This window comes from Lasioglossum baleicum, chromosome 10 (assembly GCF_051020765.1).
Source record: "Lasioglossum baleicum chromosome 10, iyLasBale1, whole genome shotgun sequence".
In the NCBI taxonomy this organism is placed as follows: domain Eukaryota; kingdom Metazoa; phylum Arthropoda; class Insecta; order Hymenoptera; family Halictidae; genus Lasioglossum; species Lasioglossum baleicum.
Genome location: NC_134938.1, coordinates 18022817 through 18048101, shown reverse-complemented (window position 1 = coordinate 18048101; position 25285 = coordinate 18022817). Strand labels below are relative to the sequence as shown.

The window sequence follows — 25285 nt, the reverse complement described above, 5'->3', positions numbered from 1 at the left end:
ATATTTATTTGCAGTATTTACAACAGTGGTCGGCAACGACTGCACCGTTCAGCCCGATTTCGGGGTCTGCGCCTCCCGCGCGTCTCGCTCCCCGTGACGGCCCTAGTGCTCAGGTCCGTACCATATGAAATGCGCGTGGCGTATTAGGGTGGGCGCATACTAGAGGGTCTCGAGAAGGCCGCGGAGCTTTGCTCTCCGTCTACCTGCTAGAGATTTGTTGCCGCATGGACTCCTTGCTCCCTTCCTCCAAGGCCCCTGCCTTCTCGAAACGATCCGCGGCCTTCCCGCGACCATCTAGTATGCGCTCACCTTTAGGGCGACACCGGTATCAATACGTTTCCACATTACCACGGAGGGCGCCACGCGCATTTCATACGGTACGGACCTAAGCACTAGGGCCGTCACGGGGAGCGAGACGCGCGTGAACGGTGCAGTCGTTGCCGACCACTGATTTATAACGTTAAATTACAATATTTAATTTCTCTGTCTACTGAAGGCGATGAGGAAGGGGGGGTGGGAAGGGTTGGTAGGAAGATGCGAAGAAATCCTAAGGAAAACAAGAAGCAATGTAAAAGTGGTGGAGCAGGAAGGGGACAGCAAGGGGAGTGAGACAGGGGTGCTCGTTAAGCCCGCTATGGTTCACATTGCTGTTAGCGGATATAAATGAGGTGCTGGACGAGGGTGGTTGGGGAGGGCTGAAAATAGGGGAAATAAAGGTATACACTTAGCTATACCTGACGAAAATTATTTTGCAAAATTTTTTCCTGCACAACCCGCAGAATTGTGACAACTATTGAGAAAATGATCTGGAAAAAGTAGAGTAGACTCGTTTACAGAATTGCAAGGATGCGGGATTCGCCTTCTCATTTCTCGATAATAGAAACGCGGGGTTTTTCATTATTCAAAAACGCTTGATAAAAGATCGATCTAGGGCGCTATCTGCTTTAAAAATCCTATTTTTTCGTTTACGAGGCGTAATTTGTATTATTCGGCAGCATGTAGCTATGAAAATAGCTACATGCGTAGTTATATGCTTCCGAATAATGCAAACTACGCGCCTTAATATCTCTGTTAGTTATGTATATGTATATGAAAAAACTCTTCAAACAAAAGTTGTAGTATGTAAGGAGGTGAATCTAGCATCAGAGAAAAAATAATCCCAACAAAAACATTCTGTAAACAGGAGCCAAGTTCTTATGGCCGTAAAAAGTTGTGAGATCAAACAGAATACGGCCAAGTTCGGTAGCTTAGAAAAATAAAAATAAAAATTAGTTAAAAAGAACGCTATTTAACTTTTAATGAGTTACATAGTGGGCTAAATTATTCAAACTTGGCCGCTACCTAAGACCTTTTATGGCCATTGGTTTAAAAAGTAACGGCCAAGTTCGTTAGCTTAGAAATACCTCTTCCAATACTGAAAAAGCATTTGAAAAATTAGTTAAAAAGAACGCTATTTAATTTTTAAAGAGTCACATGGAGGGCTAAATTATTCAAACTTGGCCGTTACTTTTTAAACCAATGGCCCTAAAACGTGTTAGGTAGCGGCCAAGTTTGAATAATTTAGCCCTCCATGTGACTCTTTAAAAATTAAATAGCGTTCTTTTTAACTAATTTTTATTTTTATTTTTCTAAGCTAACGAACTTGGCCGTATTCTGTTTGATCTCACAACTTTTTACGGCCATAAGAACTTGGCTCCTGTTTACAGAATGTTTTTGTTGGGATTTCATCAATTTTTGTTGAAATTTCATCAATTATCAAGTAGGTATCAAAGATTATCACTCTGCCGGCGAATTAGAACCCAACTTTACCTAAATTTTTTTTGTTATAATTTTAGTGTCATTTTCTACCTTATTGTCATCTACCAGTTTGAGCTTTTTGCCAATACCTCGAATGGCGCTATACGAACGTTTGAAGAGAGTAGATGATTCTTTCCGGAATTTACACGGTTCCTTATGGGAGAAGCGGCATATTTCATTTTCTCCATACATAATCTATTTCGTTTTTTTTTAAATACAACCCCTTTAAGGTGTAAAATTTCAAACTTTTATAATTATTCCTTTGAGTGTTTGTTATGGTGGACCTATGTACCACATTTCAAGCTTGTAGGTCAATGGGAAGTACCCAAAAGGTTTTGATGATCTGTCAGTCAGTCAGTCAGTCAGTCAGTCAGTGATAAATTTAGCGATTTTTGAGGTCCTATATCTCGGAACCTACTAATGTTGGAAGATTAATGTTTTGTCAATATTGAGATATGATAGCATTTAACAAGTGTACGAAATTACATCTCTCCATCTGCCTCCAGTGTCGAGTTATAAGCCTCTAAAGAACGGCTAAGTTGTTTCGTGTAAAAGGAGGTAGTGCAAGAACTTGGCTGGTGTACTATCGTGCACCTAGATTTTTCAAGGTTATTTTGTCAAGTTTTCAAGATCAGAGAAAAAAGAGACAGATTCAACGATATATTCCAACGTATATTTATGTCAAGATTAAAAAAAAAATTTTCAAATTCGTTGCGCGCCGGTTTTCCATGATCCCATCGGCCCCAATTTTTTCCAGATCATTTTCTCAACAGTTGTCACAATTCTGCGGGTTGTGCGGGAAAAAATTCTTTCGTCAAAAAATAAGGTCCACCGTAGTATACACGCTAGCGGTGTTAGCAGAAGAGGATAGGAGAAGGAAATGGGATGGGGGGAGTAGGGAGCAGATGAAGGAAGGAGCGATTTAGCGATTCTTTGAGGTGAGGGGGCGGACAGTGGAGAAGGAGGGAAAAATGATGGAGGAAAAGGGAGAGGTAGCGAGTGAGGAGCTAGTAAAAAAAAAGGGAAAAGAAAATTCAGAAGGAGGAAAGATGGGAGAGAATTAGCAATTCACTGGATTCTCTTCGACCAAGGCTGTACTCTATTTCGTATTTTCTGGAATTCTTTAATTAATGACTCTTTCTGAATTCCTATCCTTTTATTCGATGTTTAGATCCTGAACATTGGCCCGGACTTTGCACTAATGGAAAGAAACAGTCACCGATCGATATTGTTCGCGAAAACACCGTGAAGAAAGACCTCCGGCCTTTGGAGTTCCTAAAATACGAACACGCGGCCACTGGAGTAGTTGCTAACAATGGCCACACCGGTAAGTGCTCAAAGTTGGGCAAATGTTTGTTTAAATAATAAATAAACTTGTGATTGTAATTGCAAATATCACTACATTTTTATCTCAATAAAAGTCATTTAAATATAGTAATGTCCCATTGTAATTGTAAGTCCGGCAGAGGAGACCGCTCTACGTCACTTACTGTTGTGAGCTGACGAGAAGATCCCCGGGGGGGCACAGAGGCAAGAGGGGTCTCCAGCTAGCGCCGCCTACCCCCACCTCTGACGGTCCGTACTCGCCGCCTACCCCCACCTCTGACGGTCCCGTACTCGCCGCGTGACCACGCCCTTTCAGCTGCTACGTCACACGACGCATAGTAGTAGGATTCCCGTATTTACAGAGGGCTACGATGTTTCACGACTTACAGCCAATATTCAATGCCATGAATACGAGGATCCTATTGCAGTCATGAAAAGTGACAATTTACACAAGGAGAATGCAAAGCCTTCGCGTCACAGATTTAGTTGAGACTTTACAGAGTTACAGATCTCGTTCCCCTGATTACGAATATACCCCATTATAGAGGCAACTATTCAGTAATTTTCAAGATATTTGCAAATTAAAGTTTTGTGGACGCAACATGTCAGTTTACATAGTTCACTCTTTTACTAATTATAAGGAATGGTGTGGCGTAGCGGCAGCGAGCTGAACTGCTATGCCGTGGACTCGGGTTCGAGTCCCGTCGTGGTAACTTTTTTTATACTTTTTTTTTTAGCTTTTTACATTAGAGACAGAGAGCGAGAGAGCGGGAGAGAGAGCGAGAGAGAGAGAGAGCGGGAGAGAGAGAGCGAGAGAGAGCGAGAGAGAGCGGGAGAGAGAGAGAGAGCGAGAGAGAGAGAGCGGGAGAGAGAGAGAGCTTATAATATATATACGATTATTAATATGTGCTGTAGAATGTTAATGTCAATACTGATTTGAACATTTTATAATAAGAATAGGAAAATAAGAAAGTTTTACGTCATGACAATTTTTCAGCAGTATTCTGAATTTTGTGCCTACGCCGTTGAGTACCCTCACTGAGTACCCTAGGGTACGTCTGATTCCCTCTCTTCGTCACGCGACTCGAGTAGTGGGGGTGACTGCGTCGGCCAATAGAACGCTCTAGTCGAAACTGCGTGTGAGCCTAGGCGCCCCCCCTCCAAGCCAACCAATCGGGTGCGCATTCTTGCCTACGTCACCGCATTCCTGCCAGGGATCTTCTCGTCAGCTCACAACAGTACCTACCCCTTGCCACCCCTCCCCCTTCCACCCGCGAGGGGCCGAGAAGCTCGAGCTGCGATGGTCGTCGAGCAGTGTAAACATGCCGTGTAATCCGATACCGGGTCCGGTATATCGGTGTGAACCACTACTACTACTGGTAGTAGTAGTAGTAGTAGTCGTGGTAATTGCCGGGGAAGGGCGGGTCGGCCGCCCCTCGCTTCCTTAGGGTGCGCCTACAGTGGAGCCGTTTTCGTCCTTCGTCCTACAACCGACCACACAGACGAGAGTTTCGAGCAACTCGAGAGGCATGTGTTGGTGCCAGTACGGCCGACTTTGCCGGAAAATGTGCTTACAGTGGGCCCGTCGTCTGACGAAATGGTCAAAATCACGGGGAGCCGAACCTTTTTCAGGTACTTCGAGAAGGGTAACAATGGACAAACCCCATGGGGCCTCGACGTCTGATGACGTAGGAGGAAAATCAAATAATTTTGATTTTCGTCCGGCGTAGGACGGAACAGCGTTCACTTCAAATAATTTTCATGTCGCCAATTTTGAAGTATCCGTATTTTTAAAAACGGGGCCATAAAGAGGACACTTGGGGCTATATTATCATAATTTTTTTTTCAATTTTCTGGTGCTATGATAGCTATGGACCTGTTTAAAACAATTGCAAAATAAACTATGAAAACAAATATTTTTTCAACTGAAATCATTTTTATTAAATACTCTTATGGTTACACTATGATATAATTTAATTAAAAACTTGTGACTTTGGGTATTCGGATAGTGTTTTCATATTTTCTTAGTTTTAAAAATCTTAATCTTAATAAATGTGGATTCGAAATAATCGTTTACCTCGCTCTTTCCAAAACCATCGTGACTTTATTTTGTCGGAAAGTCACAAAAAGTTGCGAACTTTTGGATTATAACCAAATAAAAATCGGTGGGACTCGGAGACTCAATAACATAAAAAAAAATTAATAATTAGCTTTATATTTTTTATAATTTAAAGTAATGTACTCACCGCACTGAATAATATCTACACTATGAAACTTTCGAAAATCGAGGAGTGCATATACACAAAAACAACAAAAAAATGAGACAAAATTTTTTCCTTGAAATGTATGTCACAGTTCTTTCCAATGTCAGTGTTTGGGTTAGGTTCTATTACAATCTATGATCGATGCATTAATACTGTAATGTATTTCAATACACATAGATTTTTAAAAATGACATTATAAACGAATTATTGCCATGTCTTGGGGATTTTGCACCACTGTGCGACGTACGATAGCGTAGCGGCTATAAAACATTGGGCATGAAAATGGTCGGGTCATTATTGGGCGATCGACAGCGAAGCTATTTTTCAGAAAGCTGTTTTTAGCGCGTCCTATTCATAATGTTTTACTGTAAAGTAATTTTTAAGTTAACACAAGTCAACACGTGTTGTCCGAGAAAGTGTCGACTTCCAGCTCAATAGTAATGACCTGTCATAAACCTCTCCATAGAGAACAGCCCCAGAAACGGCACATAAACAAATCGAGCCTATGATCGCTAGATCTGCCTATCCCCACCACAGCCGCGCCCGTAGTCCCAATGCTTTGACTTCGAGGTTGCACGCTACACGGTATATGTGGCCGCTGTAGCCAATATTTCGTCGACAGCCGAAAATGCGTGTGAAACGAGGTCTGCCTCCTCCGCTCAAGATCCAATCGGCCGCTCATTCGTTCCTAGAGACACGTCACCGTAGTCCTGCCTGGTAACCTTCTTCTCACGCTCGCATCAATACAATGTCACCAGTTCGGACCCATACGAGGTGGCGCCTTGCCACCCCCGACAATCGCGTAGTAGTGGGCGGTAACGGTGTAATATCTTAACCCACTCAGAGTTTTGCTAATTCAATTACACAATTGAATTACATTGTATTTCAATTATATGTATAGTAATTCATCTACGTCATCACTGAATTACATATTACATTAAAATACAGCTCTCCAAATTATAGTCCAGAACTTTGAAGAAGTGCGGATATATTTTTATGTTTTTCTTTCATATGCTCTTGTTTGTTGTCCATGCGGTGTAGTTTCTATTCCTCTAGCGTACCGCTATTTTATAATTGTACTCCAATTGCAATTACGAATTACATTGTACTTTAATTGAATGAAGATATGTATTATAAATTACAATATGACTGAATTACAATGTAATCAATTAGTTTGTATTAGGTCGGAGAGAAAGTCCTTACGGTTTTTGTTATTTTGATTTTAATTAAAACCGCAAGAATTTTCTTTTCGGCCTAATAATTTCGATTCCTCGAGTAATTCAATTGTAATTCTGCACAACTTTGAACCCACTGCTGTTCCGCTATCGCTTAGTACGGGCATTGTATTGGACTACTTGTTGGACATAAACAAATTGAAAATGTTTTTTCACTACATGAAAGGTGTCCCATCTCAACTTGGCCAAAAGTGTCTTCCAGGTGGAAGATAGATAAAAGAGTCACCGCACATGGTGTGCGGGTTTGACGGGAAACCCCAAGATGATTAGCTGCAGCCCAAAACTGACCGTGGAGGTCTGCAAGGTTTATAGCACATAATTGCTATTGAGGTATAGGGAGATGTCTGAGTCTTTCTTCGTGGCTCCGACAATAAAGTAATAACGAACTAAATGGATTTAAGAGATGTTGTCTCTCAAAAATTGCAATTTGAATTTTTTTGCTTACGATTGATCTATGTAAATCGCAGTTTCTTCTAATTGTTTTAATTTTTAATTATTTTCGAGTATCCATACTTCCATGAGAGTTAATCTATATGTATACAATTATTGCACTTGAATCTTTCCATGCGAGATAGGACTACTGTTTCGAATTTTGTTCAAATTTGAATATGTTGCAGTCTTTAGCAAAATATAGACGTATCTCAAAGAATTCTTTGAAATCTTGAAAACTGTTGGTTTTACGAACGTGTAATATGAGGTGTGTGTCACAAGTTTTTCATTAAATTATAACGGCTAAACTAGCAAATTGATGAAACTTAGTTTTGGGTACTCATAGTGAAACCATCAGAGTATTTAATAAAAATTATTTCACTTCAGAAAATATTTGTTTTCATAGTTTATTTTGCAATTGTTTTAAAGAGGTGCATTGCTATGAAAGCACCAGAAAATAAAAAAAATAAAAATAATGATAATATAGCCCCAAGTGTCCTCTTTACGGACCCGTTTTTAAAAATACGGATACTTCAAAATTGGCGACATGAAAATTATTTGAAGTGAACGCTGCACCGAAATATATGGCGCGAGGGCCGTCCTGTCGGTTGATGCAGGACGAAATTAGAAGGGCCTCACAAACACGCCTACCTGGGCCTACCCACACATTTGAAATGTCTGCCAGACGGCTCTGACGTCACCTTGTCTGTCGGTCGTAGGATGCACTGTAGGCGCACCCTTAGGGCACACCGAATCTTTAATCACCAGTATCACAATTGGCGCTGCCGGCACTCGGCCCTTTTTGCGGGTTGCAGTTATCCACGTTTTTCAGCCGTCCCCTCTGTTTTATTTGGCCCGGGCCATTTTCAGAGTCGTCGACTTACTAGACGGGTCGGTCATCATTGATGAGACGGGCCATGCTACCTAATTTGTCAGTTTTTTGAGCTGTTTTACAGCTCGGCGTGGACGTCGGGCCCCCTCACCTTCAGACCTGCAGGGTGTCTCGCCTGCCCTTTCAGACTCCCCCCACTTCACCATATTTTCATGTACAATGTGTCAATTTTTGAAGCCCGTCCCTACTGTGTTTCCGAATAGTCCAAAAACCTGCCCACACCCTCCCCTAGGGCTAATCCCTCCGCTTGTGCTATGAGTCTATTGGGAGTACAAATGCAGAGGACCGCGTATTATTTGATCATTGGGAAGAAGTTACTGCTACTTCGGATCCAATCCAACTTCATCGAAATCACGGCTGGGCCGTGATATCAATTCCATTCGGCCTTCACCTGCCGAACCTACTTCGCGATGGGGTTGAGAAGGAAGGGTTCACCAACTTCACCGAAATCTGTCTCCTGAGAGATTTTGATATCAGGTTCATCGAGATCATCCTTCTTGGGTGGGCTTGACACAGCCTAGAAAATATGGCTGATTGTTTGGATGTGACCATCATCCTCGGTTCTGGTCGGTGTTCAGCTATTAGCTCCGTCCAACCGGCCTTTCCCTTAAAGGTTTCTTAATTCCGTTTGCGTTTCTTGATTTCATTTTTAGTAGGGTCCGTGCCCAGTTTCCACAGTGGTACCATTTGTTCGCTGACCACCCCCTTTCCTTACTCTATCCCCCAAACAGGGGAGATAGAGCAGCGGCGGGTACCCTTATGAGGCGGGATGGCCAACTTGGGCTTGAACCACTACTAACCCAATTACAAAACTTCTTTATTCTTCATTATTATTTTTTATGGTACTTTCACCAACTCATTTCAATCAAATCACTCTAAACGCGATATCATTTCAACTATACCATTTAGTGCTTGAATTGACGGTGTGAAGTAACTTTTGGACGAAGAAGAGGATAGCTAGTGAAAAAGAAAGAGAAAAATTCAAAACTTATTGTATTGTTTAAAATACCAATGCGATACTAACTTCCTTATTTTCAACAATCTTCTAATAGAACCTTTCCCAACATATTTTGGGAATATTTTGAAATATGAAGGCAATCATATGTGAGGCAAAAATGTCTTTTTCACAATTAGTGAACTTTGAGCTCGGATATCTCGGAAACTATGGGAGATAGCGAAAAACTGAATGCAATCAATCTTATAGCACATTTTGTCAGCTTTAATTTTGTATGGAATAGTATTATCGCTAGGATACATAGTTTCCGAGATATAAGTGGAAAACCGAACAAGGTGACTTCTACGTGCCCCCCTGTAGCCCGCTCACCTCCTAGGAGTAGGGTCTTTTAGTATGTTACTAGTCCAAACTAGACCTAACTAGTCCAAACAAAGTCCCAAAGTTAAAAATTGTGTTCCTTCCATTTCCAATGAGCATTCGATGACTGGACTATGAGCATTATCTTCGTCTCTGAAGTTATTTCTACGTATTAAGCTAATGATATTAGTTCAGACGTAAATTATACATTATGGAGAATTTTAAACTATTTTCATTATTTTTCATTATTAAATTAATAATTCCTATTCAGTTCTTTAGTGTCAATAACTGATACATGTTGTGCCAACAACTGTACCAAATGTGCCAATGACTGTATGTACTATTTGTCTTACGATTGTTATTCACTGAATATAGTTTATAATACAAAGTTTATGACTCGTAAAACTGTTTGATTTTGCAGAAAATCCCTGTTAGCTTATAAAATAGCAAGTTAAACTCGTTAAACATTTCAAAAAAAAGATAAAAAGATTTTTGCTCCGATTTTGGCTTAAGGTGCCAATCATTGTATAGTTTACCCTATTTAAATTCCACAAATTCGAACAGTAGGAAAGGTGTAACGTTCATATCCGATGTAAACATTTATTAACAAAGATGAATAGACCATAAATTCAGAGCACGTTTCAAATAAAACTCAATGATTAATTACTTCTTCCTGGTTCATTCAGATTACTTCAAAATGATGCTGCCACTTTATTGCAGCAGTTTTTCACTCGCAAATTATGAAACAATGTGAAATCCTCGTCATACCCTATGGAAAACGTAACAATATCTTCTGTAATAAACGAAGTATTATTCTATGTGTTAGGTTGTATAAAAAGTGGTCATCACAATCATTTCACAATTTTCCACCTTCACAATTTCAAAAATTTCCAATTTTTCAATTTTTCAATTTTACAAGTTTACAACTTTACAACTTTACAATTTTTAAATTTCATAATTTCAGTAAAAATTGTACTATCGTATAATTTTACAATTTGTATAATCGTACAATTGTACGACTTTAGAATCGTACAATTCTACGATTCCCCAATTCCCCAATTCTACAATTCTACAATTCTACAATTCTACAATTCTACAAATTCTACAAATTCTACAAATTCTACAATTCCACAATTCTACAATTCGACAATTCTACAATTCTACAATTCTACAAATTCTACAATTCTACAATTCTATAATTCCACAATTCCACAATGCTATAATTCTACGATTTTACAACTTCACAATTTTTAAAGAACCCCGCACTAATCATGTTCCACATGATTCTATCCCGGTAAAATCAGTTGGATTTTTCATATGTTGTAGCTTATGATCTATTGAATAAAAAATGTAATGGACACAAAGCTCAATAATGGACAGTTATCGAGTTATAATCAGTTATAATCAACATAACAAATTAGAGCTGCCGAATACTCAAATCCCGGGAAGTATTTATTTTTTGGAAAAATGTTTGAAACAAAAAAAATAAATTTTTAAAAAATACCACGTTTTTATTTAAAATGGACTAAAAAGTATAAAATAAATTTTTGAAAAACACCACGTTTAAAAATACTTGTAAGATTTAAAACGAAAATCGTGGGGTGCATGCAATAGATAATTGATGCATGAATAGTTCACCTAAATCACTAACAATTTTATTGCACTGCAAATGATATGAACTGTTGTGCGAGTTTTCTCAGCGGCAGCTGCCCTCTATTTACACTCCTTACTATGTATTATCTTGCGCCCCATGTTTTTCGTTTTAAATCTAACAAGTATTTTTAAACGTGGTGTTTTTCAAAAATTTATTTGATACTTTTTAGTCCGTTTTAAATAAAAACGTGGTATTTTTAAAAAATTTATTTTTATTTAAATAATTATTTTCTGCTTTTTAGTCTTGTATGTGTGAAATTTTACAATCGATTTTGAACATTTTGATGAGATTATAACAGAGACATGTAGTCAATTTCACACGGTATTGCGACGCGTCATATTGAAAACGAACGCTGTGGTAAAATGTCAAAGATAAAGGTTCGACGGAGAATCTCGGTGCAACTGTCCTTTCGCTCGGTAAACAAACATTATAGGAGCTCGAACGCAGCTCGAACGCACACTGAGCTCTTTCGGTGCGAAGCGGGTCAGTGGAGTGGGGACGCTGAGCGCGAAGACGTACTACTTTACGTGGCGGGGGGGGGGGGGATGCAACGGTTCAAATTATTAATAATTTATATCTTCTAAACGCATAGACTTTAAAAAAAATTTTTTTTTAAATATTGCATTGTCATCCAGCTCTGACAATGAGCTATGTTTAAAATTTCAAGTCTCTAGCTCATCGGGAAGTTAGTTTAAAATCAATTGCAAAATGTGTACCGAACAAACAAACAAACCGACAGACAGACAAGAAAGCGAACTAATAGAAACGTGGTAAATAGTAGGGTTTCACAAAATCTGTTAGGTGGTGTCATTATTTTTGAATTTTAAATGACCTTGAAAATGTCTGTGAACAGAAATCTTTCACAAAAATCTTTGCGTGTCACAGCAGAGATAAGGACCCCACAGTTCGTCACTCCCGTAGTATTTTTGACTCCAAACTCTCTCTCTCTCTCTCTCTCTCTCTCTCTCTCTCTGTTGTGTGTGTTTGTGTGCGTTATTATGTATTACTCATTTGGATCCTGTTGTGGTGGTCTCTGATTTGAGTATTCGGCAGCTCGAATTTGTCATGTTTGACTGATTATAACTCGATAACTGTCCATTATTGAGCTTTGTGTCCATACACCTTTTGTTCAGTAGATCATAAGCTACATCATATGAAAAATCCAACTGAATTTACCGGGATAGATTTTCCATATGATTAGTTTTTGAAAACTTTTTGAAAAATGTCTCTTTTCTTTCTTTTTTAGTTGAGATACGGTTTTCCGAGGACACTTTCCTCCTGGAAGGAGGAGAGTTACCAGCGACATATGTCCTAGACCACATACATTTTCACTGGCCGTCTGAGCACACAGTGAATGGTGTTCACGATGCTTTCGAAGCACATTTCGTCCATTACAACAACAAGTACGCAGACCTTAAGGCAGCTTCACAACAGGAGGCTGGAATTGCCGTCGTTTCAACTCTATATAAGGTATAGTCCTTAGCGTATCGGCGAGACAATACCAGTGCGATACTGAAACTTCTTTATTTTTCACTTATTTTTAATGAAGTTTTACCAATATATCTGTCACATTTTTCTCACTAGAATGACACCAAACAAGATACAATTTGGCCCATATTTATTGTACATGTAAAGCATAACTTCCAATTTATATACAGGGTGTCCCAAAACCCCTTCGACTCCGGGAAATGGGAGGTTCCTTAGGTCATTTGAAGCAACATTTTCCTTTGCACCAACGTCAGCCGGGGCTTTGTTTAGGAGTTATTAGGAGTGTGGAAAAATTTTAAGGCATCTGTGTGAAATAAACATACGAATTATTTATCGATTCGAAAGTGAAACTGAAATTCTGGATCGTCGACTTGACCGCGCATCCCTTAGGCCTTTTACCACCGGCTGTGCAGTTCGTCGACCTGGCCGTACGTCCCTTAGCTTTCGGTACTGTCGTATACCTGAAGACATCTGTGCAGTTCGTCACCGAGTGACCCAGTGACACACATTTCGAAGCAGCAAATGGATTTACGGCTGAATAAGTGAGGTTTTAATACAATCAGTTTCTGCTTTTTCCCTCGTTCGGGTAAAGTTGCCGTAAGTCGGGTAAAGAGATCCACCCATATGAATTGACAAGTAAAGTTCTTCCGACCGACAAAAACTGTAAAGGGTAATGTTGTTCAGAATCATGGTCTTGACAACATATCCAAAGCTCATCGAAATCGGAGAGGAGATAGTTCAGATAGTACATCGATCGATTTACAATTACAAGTTACTTATCGCGTAAACTAAAGCCGGCCGACAAAAACTGTAAAGGGAAATGTTGTTCAGAATCATGGTCTTGACAACATATCCAAAGCTCATCCAAATCGGGTAGAAGATAGTACTATCGATCGATTTACAATTACAAGTTTTTACAATTATGTATCTCGTAAACTAAAGCCAGCCGACAAAAACTGTAAAGGGAAATGTTGTTCAGAATGATGGTCTTGACAACATATCCAAAGCTCATCCAAATCGGGGAGGATTCACATAATCTCGAGAAACTCTTGTTCGTTGCGGCATCGCGGCGTTACACCGCGCTCGTCTCCCGGCGCGCCGGGCTGAACGTGCCATCGCGCGTCTAGGTCGCGCTCTGATTGGTCCGTGTTTTTCGTTAATAACTCCTAAACAAAGCCCCGGCTGACATTGGTGCAAAGGAAAATGTTGCTTCAAATAACCTAAGGAACCTCCCATTTCCCGGAGTCGAAGGGGTCTTGGGACACCCTGTATTTAACATATGCTATATGTATACAGGGTGTCTCAAAATTAGGTCCGGAGCCGAAAATGGGAGGTTCCTGGGATCATTTCAAGTGACATTTTCCTTTGAAAAAATGTCGTCCGCGGCTTCGTTAACGACTTATTAACGAAAAACACGGACCAATCAGAGCGCGAGCTAGACGCGTGCAGCCCGGCGCGCCGGCAGCCGAGTGTCGGTGGCACGCCGCGATGTCGTAACGAACAAAAGTTTCTCGATGATGTGAATCCTCGCTAATTTCGATAAGCTTTGGATATGTTGTCAATACCATGATTCTGAACAACATTTCCCTTTACAGTTTCTGTCGATCGGCTTTGGTTTACGATATTATTGTAAAAATTTGTAATTGTAAATCGATCGATGTACTATTTAAAGTTATAGAGTTATACAAGTGTGCTACCAGTTCAACAATTATGTAAAAGTGTGGTGGTTGTATGTGGTAGTCAAATGGATTTACGGCTGAATAAGTGAGTTTTTAATTCAATAAGTTTGTGCTTCTTCTATCGTTCGGGTAAAGTTGCCGATGATGTGGGTCCTCACCGATTTCGATGACTTTGAAATATGTTATAAATTCGATGTTTTAAATATCTTTTTCCTTTGAAATGGAGCTCATCGAAATCGGCGAGGAGATAGTATGTACATCGATCGATTTACAATTATAAATTTTTACAATAATATCGTAAACTAAAGCCGACCGACAAAAACCGTAAAGGGAAATGTTGTTCAGAATCATGGTCTTGACAACATATCCAAATATTATCGATATCGGATAGGAAATAGTACATCGATCGATTTACAATTACAAATTTTTACAATAATATCGTAAACTAAAGCCGATCGACAGAAACTGTAAAGGGAAATGTTGTTCAGAATCATGGTATTCACAACATATCCAAAGATTATCGAAATCGGATGGGAAATAGTACATCGATCGATTTACAATTACAAATTTTTACAATAATATCGTAAACCAAAGCCGATCGACAGAAACTGTAAAGGGAAATGTTGTTCAGAATCATGGTATTGACAACATATCCAAAGCTTATCGAAATTAGCGAGGATTCACATCATCGAGAAACTTTTGTTCGTTACGACATCGCGGCGTGCCACCGACACTCGGCTGCCGGCGCGCCGGGCTGCACGCGTCTAGCTCGCGCTCTGATTGGTCCGTGTTTTTCGTTAATAAGTCGTTAACGAAGCCGCGGACGACATTTTTTCAAAGGAAAATGTCGCTTGAAATGATCTCAGGAATCTCCCATTTTCGGCTCCGGACCTAATTTTGAGACACCCTGTATATAGCATATGTTTAAATAAACAGCTTAAGGGGGTAGTCCACCCTGGATTTGTAACTAGAAAATACCTAGAATATTACTAGAAAAATGGCTCGAAACATGGGTTTGCTGGTTTTCAGTTAGTGTCCTTATTTGAGCAAATTTTGGGCTGGGTGAGGGCTCATTCGAAAGAGGAAGGTTCACCGCAGGGGGCTCTGGTCATGAGGTTAACGAGAATATGTTTATATCTAATAATATTAGTGTCCAAAGTAGAGTAAACATCTAGGAAAAAAAACCAGCAGATTTCAATGCATTTTTCTGTCTCCAAAAGTCTTTTTGGCTGATGGGATGACCAGAGCCCCCTGCGGTGAACCTAACTCTTTCGAATGAGCCCTCACCCAGCCCAAAATTTGCTCAAATGAGGACACTAACTGAAAACCAGCAAACCCATGTTTCGAGCCATTTTTCTAGTAAGATTCTAGTTATTTGCTAGATATTTGCTATTTACTAGGATCTTACTAGATTTTGGGTCGAAAACATGGGTTTCCTGGTTTTCAGTTAGTGTCCTCATTTGAGCAAATTTTGGGCTGGGTGAGGGCTCATTCGAAAGAGGAAGGTTCACCGCAGGGGGCTCTGGTCATCCCATCAGCCAAAAAGACTTTTGGAGACAGAAAAATGCATTGAAATCTGCTGGTTTTTTTTCCTAGATGTTTACTCTACTTTGGACACTAATATTATTAGATATAAACATATTCTCGTTAACCTCATGACCAGAGCCCCCTGCGGTGAACCTTCCTCTTTCGAATGAGCCCTCACCCAGCCCAAAATTTGCTCAAATAAGGACACTAACTGAAAACCAGCAAACCCATGTTTCGAGCCATTTTTCTAGTAATATTCTAGGTATTTTCTAGTTACAAATCCAGGGTGGACTACCCCCTTAAGGGGGTAGTCTACCCTCGATTTGTAACTAGAAAGGAACTAGAATCTCACTAGAAAAATGGCTCGAAACATGGGTTTGCGCGAATCGGTTGTTTGTCCTTATTTGAGCTAATTGTGGGCTGGGTGAGGGCTCATTCGAAAGAGGAAGGTTCATCACACACGGGTCTGGTCATGATTTTAACGAGATTATGTTTATATCTAATAATATGAGTGTCCAAAGTAGAGTAAAAATCTAGGAAAAAAACCAGCAGATTTCAATGCATTTTTCTGTCTCCAAAAGACTTTTTGACTTATATTATGACCAGACCCGTGTGTGATGAACCATCCTCTTTAGAATGAGCCCTCACCCAGCCCAAAATCTGCTCAAATAAGGACAAACAACCGATTCGCGCAGACCCACTTTTTCGATCGAAAATCTAGTAAGATTCTAGTAAATAGCAAATATCTAGCAAATAACTAGAATCTTACTAGATTTTCGATCGAAAAAGTGGGTCTGCGCGAATCGGTTGTTTGTCCTTATTTGAGCAGATTTTGGGCTGGCTGAGGGCTCATTCTAAAGAGAATGGTTCATCACACACGGGTCTGGTCATAATATAAGTCAAAAAGTCTTTTGGAGACAGAAAAATGCATTAAAATCTGCTGGTTTTTTCCCTAGATTTTTACTCTACTTTGGACACTCATATTATTAGATATAAACATAATCTCGTTAAAATCATGACCAGACCCGTGTGTGATGAACCTTCCTCTTTCGAATGAGCCCTCACCCAGCCCACAATTAGCTCAAATAAGGACAAACAACCGATTCGCGCAAACCCATGTTTCGAGCCATTTTTCTAGTGAGATTCTAGTTCCTTTCTAGTTACAAATCGAGGGTAGACTACCCCCTTAAGGGGGTACTATACCCTCGGATTGTAACTAGAAAATAACTAGAATCTTACTAGATTTTTGGTCGAAACATGGGTTTGCGCGCCTCGATTTTTTGTCGTTATTTGAGCATATTGTGAGCTGGGTGAGGACTCATTCTGTAGAAGAAGGTTAAATACAGGGCGGTCTTCTCATGATTTAACGAGATTATGTTTATATCTAATAATATGAGTGCCCAAAGTAGAGAAAAAATCTAGAAAAATAACCGCAGATTTCAATGTATTTTTCTGTCTCAAAGAGACTTTTTTGACTGATATGACGAGAAGAGCGCCTTGTAATGAACCTTCCTCTATCAAATGAACCTTTGTGCAGCTCAAAATATGCTCGTATAAGGTCAAAAAATCGAGGCGCGTGATTTCATTCACATTAGCATAGATTTCCCCATGAAGACAGAGGTCCTCCCGGATGCAGAGCCAGTCTAGAGCCAATTTTAGTGCAGTTCGTTTAGACGAGATGGCGCCTAGTCAGGAGGACTGTCAATCAGTGCTGTGATATTGTGCAACATTTCACTGCTGCACTGCTGTCATCGTGGAATCATAGCAAAACTGACACAGATGAGTTAGATATTCTCATCGGTGGCACTGATATTAGTGCGAGCTGCCCTGTGTAACGGCATTCGCGACGAGCTGAATAGAATATAGAAATAGGAAGCAACTCCATCTCGTGTTCATTAGGCAGTTGCGTGTTTATCAATGTTACCAAACTTTTTTTTTGCACAGAGGTTTATAACATTGATAAATAGTTATTTTCTAGTTACAAATCGAGGGTATAGTACCCCCTTAAACGTATGTTCTCAAAGAACTACACTAGAAGTTTGCAAATTAACGGAGCTACAGCCCGATAGAAGTTTAAACTTAAAATTTCCCTTAATGTAAACTTAAAATTTTCCTCAAATTAAAATTGAAATTTCCCTCAATATAAAATTGAAACGTCCATCGATTTAAACTTGAAATTTCCCTGAATCCGAAATTTGAAATTTCTTTCATTTTAATCTTGAAATTTCCTTCAATTTAAATTAGAAATATATGATAAATTTATGTTATCATATATATATTTAAATAAATTATATAATTATAAGATTCTTCCAAATCCTACAGGAGATCTCTTTAAAAATAACCACTGAACGTTGCCCTGTCAAAAGAGGTTAAATTTATTATGACAAGTTATATACATTATTTACATTATATACATTTTGTTTTATTCACCTGTCAAAAGATAAACGACATTTACGTTATTTCTAATCGTCTATTTCCTACTATCACTACTTTTAATAATCTCTTTTTATCTGTCTCTGTTGTCTTCTCTAATCTTCTTCTATTCGTTGTGCACACATGGTCACCTTCTCGAATATTCTACATTTGTTCGTCCGCATGTTCTCTACCTTACCGATCTTACTAGACCCGGCGTCATGCCGCCAAATTCAAATTAAAGAGATATATCTTCTTTACATCTCCCCCCTTCGGGAAAGAATATTCATTAAATGGTTCCCTAAAATCGTGGAATCTTCATTCTTTTTGTACTCTTCAAAGCCAGATATCGGAACTAGCTTCGTAATATGGAAGAAATTCGATTCCGTCTTTCTATGTCCCGTGTCAATCCTATATATCGAATCAGACATCTTCTCTGTAATTTTGTTTGGTCCTACCATCAACTCGTCCAATTTTTTTCTATTCAATTTATTTCCATTTTCCACGTATACCATGTCTCCTACCTTAAACTCCCAATCCTTTCGACTTTTATCAAATAATTAACTTCCCGATTTTATAGGGAAGTTTTTGTAATGACCCCGAAAATCGAAAATCGATTTTTTAGCAGATCTTCACGTTTCATGGTCATTGCAGTCATTTTAGACTATTCTCATAGACATATAGAGATAGACTGCGCCGTCTTATGGGCGAGTTGAAGCCCACAATGGCGGCGCGCGGTACAAAGAGTGAGAGAGAGAGCATTAGCCGGGGTCCATAGCGCTCTCTTTCTATATGATGTGTCGACACATCAATTAGAAAGAGAGCGCTATGGACCCCGGCTAATGCTCTCTCTCTCTCGCACGCCGCCATTGTGGACTTCAGCGCTTCGTTCAGGCCGCGCAGTCTATCTCTATATGTCTATGACTATTCTCAACAAAATGTTCGTATATGTGTGTGTGTCTGTGTGTGTGTCTGTGTGTGTGTGTGTGTGTCTGTTTCTATGGTATCAAATTTTTCGTTAACGTTTTCTGAAAAAGTAACAACGCGATCAGAATGATGAATGATGCAATCGATGTGCCCCGTCGTAACTTAGAGCTGATTAGATTTTGGTCCATATTGGTGAAGTAGTTTTTTAGATTTTTAGTTTTTTTCGATACGAGTTGATTCTACAATGCAATTTATACGAGAGAACGGAAAGTTTCCGCCGAAGAAACAAACGTAATTACACCAAAAAATTTTTTTTTCATTTTTTAAAATTTAAAAAAAATTTTTTAATTTAAAAAAAAATTTTTTTTTGTACCTTACGCTAATGTTTCCGCATACAATAATCGAAAATTATCCCAATGCAAGAGTGAGTTAATCATCTCTACTCCCGAGAATACATTTTCAAAGAATATCGATGAAAGTACAAAAAAAAATTTATATTACAATCTTTAAAAAAACAATCAGTTCAAAACGAATTATTAACTGAGATTAAATTGAAAATTAATATAAACTATATGATAATTATTAACATAATTAATTATTAATAACATTGATGTTGAAGACGGATTGGTTAATGGAATATTAAAATTTATTACTTTTCAAGAAAATACTAAAATGCCGTCTATATTGTGGTTAGATTTTCAATTGCCCAGAGTAGGAGTGAAAGTAAGAACTCGTTATCGTGATTATATGAAAAATGCAAATATTCATCAAAATTTAACACCAATACTAAAAATCTCGAATCATGTAAATATGTCGAGTGAGGAAAAATATCAAATCACACGTAGTCAATTCCCAGTGGTTCCTGCTGAAGCGATTACGATTCATAAAAGTCAGGGACAAACATACGAGAAAAGTATGTTTGAATTTTAAAAAATCAGAAAGTCGAACTTTACAAATGTTATATGTAGCACTGAGCAGAGTTTCAAAATTGAGCGCGGTTTATATATTTTGGGACAATTTAAATTAACAGTATCGAAGAAAACCAAGATCAATACTGCAAACCCGGATAATGAGGAGTTGTATCGTTTGCGAAAAACTAATTAAGACAATTTATTTTGCAACATTAGTATGCCATAACAAGGAACCAAGCGAGCAACGAGCATACGATGTTGGTTTAATGCGACGCCATATAGCAAACATTTTGATAAGTAGAAAACTATTGAATTTCCCTGAAAACGTACAGTTAATAATGATAATGATATACTGCAACTATCGAATCGGGAAGTTCTTTGTGTGGCTCGTGGAGAGTCACACACCAAATAAAAAAAACATTAATAGCTATAGGTACTACTAGCCATGCGTACCACTAACCCTTTCGCAAGAGCAGTCCTATCCGCGAGCTCGCAAAGCGAGCGAGCAATAACAACCCTACTCGCGAGCGAGCGAAGCGAGCGAGCAACAATAACCCTCTAGTTTCTTATTGTAATCATGCGACTTTCTCGTATTTTTTAATGCTATTTCTCTATCTTTTTTTAAATCATCTTCTGTTTTTCTTTCTTTTAATTCCTTTGGTACTAAGCTGATATCCATACCTTCTAATAAGTATTTTGGTGCAAAACCCGTCACTGTATGTTCTGTTTCATTATATTTTTCCACACATTTGTGAGCTATTGTTGTCCACGCTGGTTTCTTTTTACTTTCGTTTACTCCACATCTTATCTTATTTACTAATGTTTGATTTGTTCTTTCATTCAGTCCATTAGAAAAAGGTGAATTTACTGCAGTGAAGATTATCGCTACATTCTTCTCCTCTAAAAATCTTTTAAATTCTTTTGAATTTATCCCTGGATACTGATCTGATAAAATCATCCCCACCTCATTATTCTCTATAACCTTTTCCATTAGTTTTATAAAGTCTTTAGAGGTTTGTGTTTTCGACGTTAGAATGTATGCGTATCTTGAAAAATGATCTACTAACAGATGTAAGTATTTTTTTGTTGATCTTGCTCCTCCAAAACCTCCTATTGTATCTATTGACATAATCTCAAATGGTTTCGTAGTTGGACCAAGATGTGCCATGAGACCAAATTTTTCTCTTCCTCTTGATTTATTCTTCTTACAGATCTCACAATTTTTGCAAATTTTCTTTATATTCGTTGTCAGGTTTTTCGCTGTGTAAAATGGCCCTATTTTCTGTTGTATTTGTTGTATTCCTATGTGACACATACTTTTGTGTACCATTTCTATGAAGTCTAAACTGAATTTCTCCGATAAGATTATTTTTTCTTTTTTTCTTACTCTTTTATGGTATACATTATGTTTCATCAGCAGTTTATTCTTTCTTCTCTGTATGTCCTTGTAGTGAACATGGTGCGTTGGAAAGAGGGACTTTCCGGACGCGGAAATTCCATCCTTCTCAAGTGCGCACGTTGGACGGTTGCGTTGAGGGTTCGGTCGTAAAAGTGACGATTGCCAGAACCCTGACCCAACCGTTGCAATGTCCTTGGCAACGAGGATTTTTGAATTGTTTTGGGGAAGGAAATTTTTCTCCATACTCTTGAGGAACGGAGAATTCCTCCCCTTATTTTAACGGTTTTTCCCACGTTGCTAATCCTCCCACCAAAAAGGATTTTTACCAGTGAACAGAAAGCTTGTGGCACTCGTTGAGAACGCATCGCTCTAGAGTTGTCCGCGCTACGTGACATTATTCTTTGTACTTTGTAGTACGTGATAGTCGTTAACGTTATAATCTAGTTTTCTCGTTATTGTTGTTATTGTTACATTTCGTTTTATTTTGTTATTGTTACGTGTTATTGTTTTGATAAATAAACATTTATATTCGTTGTCTGTTAACCACGCGAAACATATTTGTTATACACTGAACTACCCGTCATCCTAAATCCTCATTATTTTCTTGGTCTCTTACAACATTCTCTAATGTTATCAGATTTGTAATTTTTAATTGTTCATCTTTATTTTTCTGGGATTCTAATACTGGATTTCTACTTAAACAATCTGCCTCCAGATTTGTTTTACCTGTCTAGTATTTTATCTTAATGTCATACTGTGATAGATAGTATGTTAAATCACCCAACTCTTCATCTGTTCTGGATTTTATGTTTAAATTTTCTAACGGTTTATGGTCCGTGATTACCGTAAATGGTTTTCCCATAAGCCAATACTGCCAATATTGTACCGCCTCTTTTATGGCTAGGCACTCTATATACATTGCTTTTTTCTTCTTTTGTCCTTCATTCAATTTTTTCGAAAAATATGCTACGGGTTTTTCTTTTCCATCTCGTTGTATTTGTTTCAATACTGCTCCAATTCCTACTATACTTGCATCAGTATAAATCTTTATGGGTAGATCTTGATTAAATATTTCTAGAATTGGTTTTGAGCATAATAATTCTTTTATTTTTTCAAATGCTTTTTGACATTCCTTTGACCAAATGAATGGTTTGTTTTTTCTTAATAACTCGTGTAGTGGTTCCAGTATTATAGCGCTATTTGGTATATATTGATGATAAAAGTTTATTTTCCCTAACAGTTGTCTAATATTCTTTTGTGTTTTTGGTGTTGGAAAGTTCTTTATCGAGATCAGGTTATCCTTTATTGGACTCACTGTATTATTGTGTAGTATGTGTCCCAAATATTTAACTGAGTCTGATGCAAATATGCACTTCTTGTAATTCAGTTTGAAGCCCTCTTTTAACAATGCTTCAAATATTTGGGTTAAATGATAGATGTGTTCCTTTAGGGTTTTTGAAAATATCAGTATATCATCTATATAATTAACTGCAAATTTTGTAAGTTTGTATTTTCTCAGTATGCCACTTAGTATTCCAAAGAATACTTCCAAAGAAGTCTTCCAAAGAAGATCGCTGAAGAAGTCTTTAGCCCAAATGGTAAACGTTTCCATTGGAAGTGTCCATCCTGTGTGACGAATGCTGTTTTTTTCTTATCTTCTTCTCGTAACCGTACTGTCCGAAATGCTGAATTTATGTCTAGTGTAGAGTAAAATTTGCATCCTCTTGTGCCTATCATTAAATCATCCATATATGGAAAAGGTTGTGCCTGATGGACTACGTTTTTGTTTAAATCCCTGTAACCACGGCATAATCTGGATTTTTTATTTTCTTCCTTTTTATATGCCAGTGTTACTGGCGCTGCAAATGGACTATATGACTCTTCAATAAGGTCTTTTTCTAATAATTTAGAAACTTGTTCCTCTATTTCACTTCTATCTTGTATGGTATTGCTGAGAGCTGACAAGAAGATCCCGGGGGGGGGGGGGGGTGCACAGAGGCAAGAGGGGTCTCCAGCTAGCGCCGCCTACCCCCACCTCTGACGGTCCGTACTCGCCGCCTACCCCCACCTCTGACGGTCCCGTACTCGCCGCGTGACCACGCCCTTTCAGCTGCTACGTCACACGACGCATAGTAGCAGGATTCCCGTATTTACGGAGGGCTACGATGTTTCACAACTTACAGCCAATATTCAATGCCGTGAATACGAGGATCCTATTGCAGTCATGAAAAGTGACAATTTACACAAGGAGAATGCAAAGCCTTCGCGTCACAGATTTAGTTGAGACTTTACAGAGTTACAGATCTCGTTCCCCTGATTACGAATATACTCCGTTATAGGGGAAACTATTCAGTAATTTTCGAGATATTTGCAAATTAAAGTTTTGTGGACGCAACATGTCAGTTTACATAGTTCACTCTTCTACTAAGTAATGGTGTGGCGTAGCGGCAGCGAGCTGAACTGCTATGCCGTGGGCTCGGGTTCGAGACCCGTCGTAGTAACTTTTTTTATATTTTTTTTTTAGCTTTTTACATTAGAGACAGAGAGCGAGAGAGCGGGAGAGAGAGAGAGAGAGCGGGAGAGCGGGAGAGAGAGAGCGAGAGCGAGAGAGAGAGAGAGAGAGAGAGAGAATTATGAATTCTGGAATAAACTTACGAAAACTCTCTCCCGCTCTCTCTCTCCCGCTCTCTCTCTCCCGCTCTCTCTCTCTCCCACTCCCGCTCTCTCTCTCTCTCCCGCTCTCTCTCTCCTCTCCCGCTCTCTCTCTCAAAAACTTTTATATAATAGAAAAATGTATAAATATTGTAACGTTCCGATTTCGCGGTGCCCTGTAGCTTAGGAGTGAACCAGGGTTCGCAGGTGAGTAAATGAAATGAAGGCGAAATCGGGTAACGAACTAAACTTTATTCCGCTAAGTGCGGTCTTAGAAAAATGGAATTACAAACAGAAAATCCTTCCTGCAAACCGGCGAATCCGGTCGCGTAACAAAAATATGTTCTGGTGTCTGGGTTGACGGTGGAGTGGGCCTACGGCCCCTCATTAGTTGAATCGGCGTCCCGGGTCTAGCGGTGAACAGAAAGATAATCCGGCGATAATTATAAAACGGTAATTATAAAGCGATCAGGCGGTCAGGAGCAATTAATATGTACTGGTACGCGACGAACGCTTTCGCGGAAACGGTTCCGAATATTCGGCGGTACTGAACGCAGTATCGAACGGCGCGGGACCTCGCGGGGTCGCTACGGATTTACGCTGGAAGGTGGGAGGTGACAGGATACGGTCGGAGGTCACGGCCCGACGCAGCGTAGGCGCCGCGGTTTTCCCTCAGAAGCACCTGAGAGACAAACCACGGTCCGTACGTATCTCAGAGGCACCTGAGAGTTTCGTACCCGCCGCCGCCGCACCAAATCGCGACGTTTAACCGCAGAGGTTCGACTCACGGACAGAGCCGGAGGCCAGTCGTTCCGTGCTGGACGGTCGGAGAGCCGAGTGGTGCCGCAACCCTCGCACAGAAGCACCTGAGTGACGGGTTACGGTTGCACGCACCTTAGAAGCACCTAAGGGTATTCGTGCCCACCACACCGACACGACGGATCCGGTCCAGCCAAGGCGATGGCACGGCGATCTCCGGGAGCCGGGAATACGGAGGAGAGTCGTCTCCTGGAACTTGTGCTTCCAGCCTGCGTTCTGGACGGATGTATAGCTCTGAAAAGGGCTCGTACAATCCGGTGTGCACGGGAGTGGTTCCAGGCGGACTCCGCTCTCTTGGCATTCCGGCGCGACTTATATAGCGCGCGAAAGCGCGGACCATGGAGAGTGCCGCTCTCGGTTGAGCGGCCGCGGCGCTCTCCGATTGGCGCGCGCCTGGTCTCGGCGGTGATTGGCGCGCGCTGGTGTCGAGAACATCTATAAATATAGGTGCGATCGGTCGCTACTGTTTAGATGATGTTCGCGACGAGGTACGGCTCGTCGCATCCCCCCCTTTCTTCGGGAACGGGACGCACCGCGTTTCGCAAGCGGTATTCCCTCCTTC

At 39.7% G+C, this 25285-nt stretch overlaps 1 protein-coding gene across 1 annotated transcript in view; it reads left to right on the top strand.

Moving 5' to 3' along the window:
* The window catches only part of LOC143212604 (carbonic anhydrase 2), a 68485-nt gene that overhangs the window by 25141 nt on the left and 18059 nt on the right, over positions 1-25285 (top strand). Inside the window, exons 3-4 of the mRNA XM_076431545.1 lie at positions 2969-3124; positions 12156-12379. Coding sequence (XP_076287660.1) covers positions 2969-3124; positions 12156-12379 — 380 coding nt within the window. The remainder of the gene's footprint in view (positions 1-2968; positions 3125-12155; positions 12380-25285) is intronic.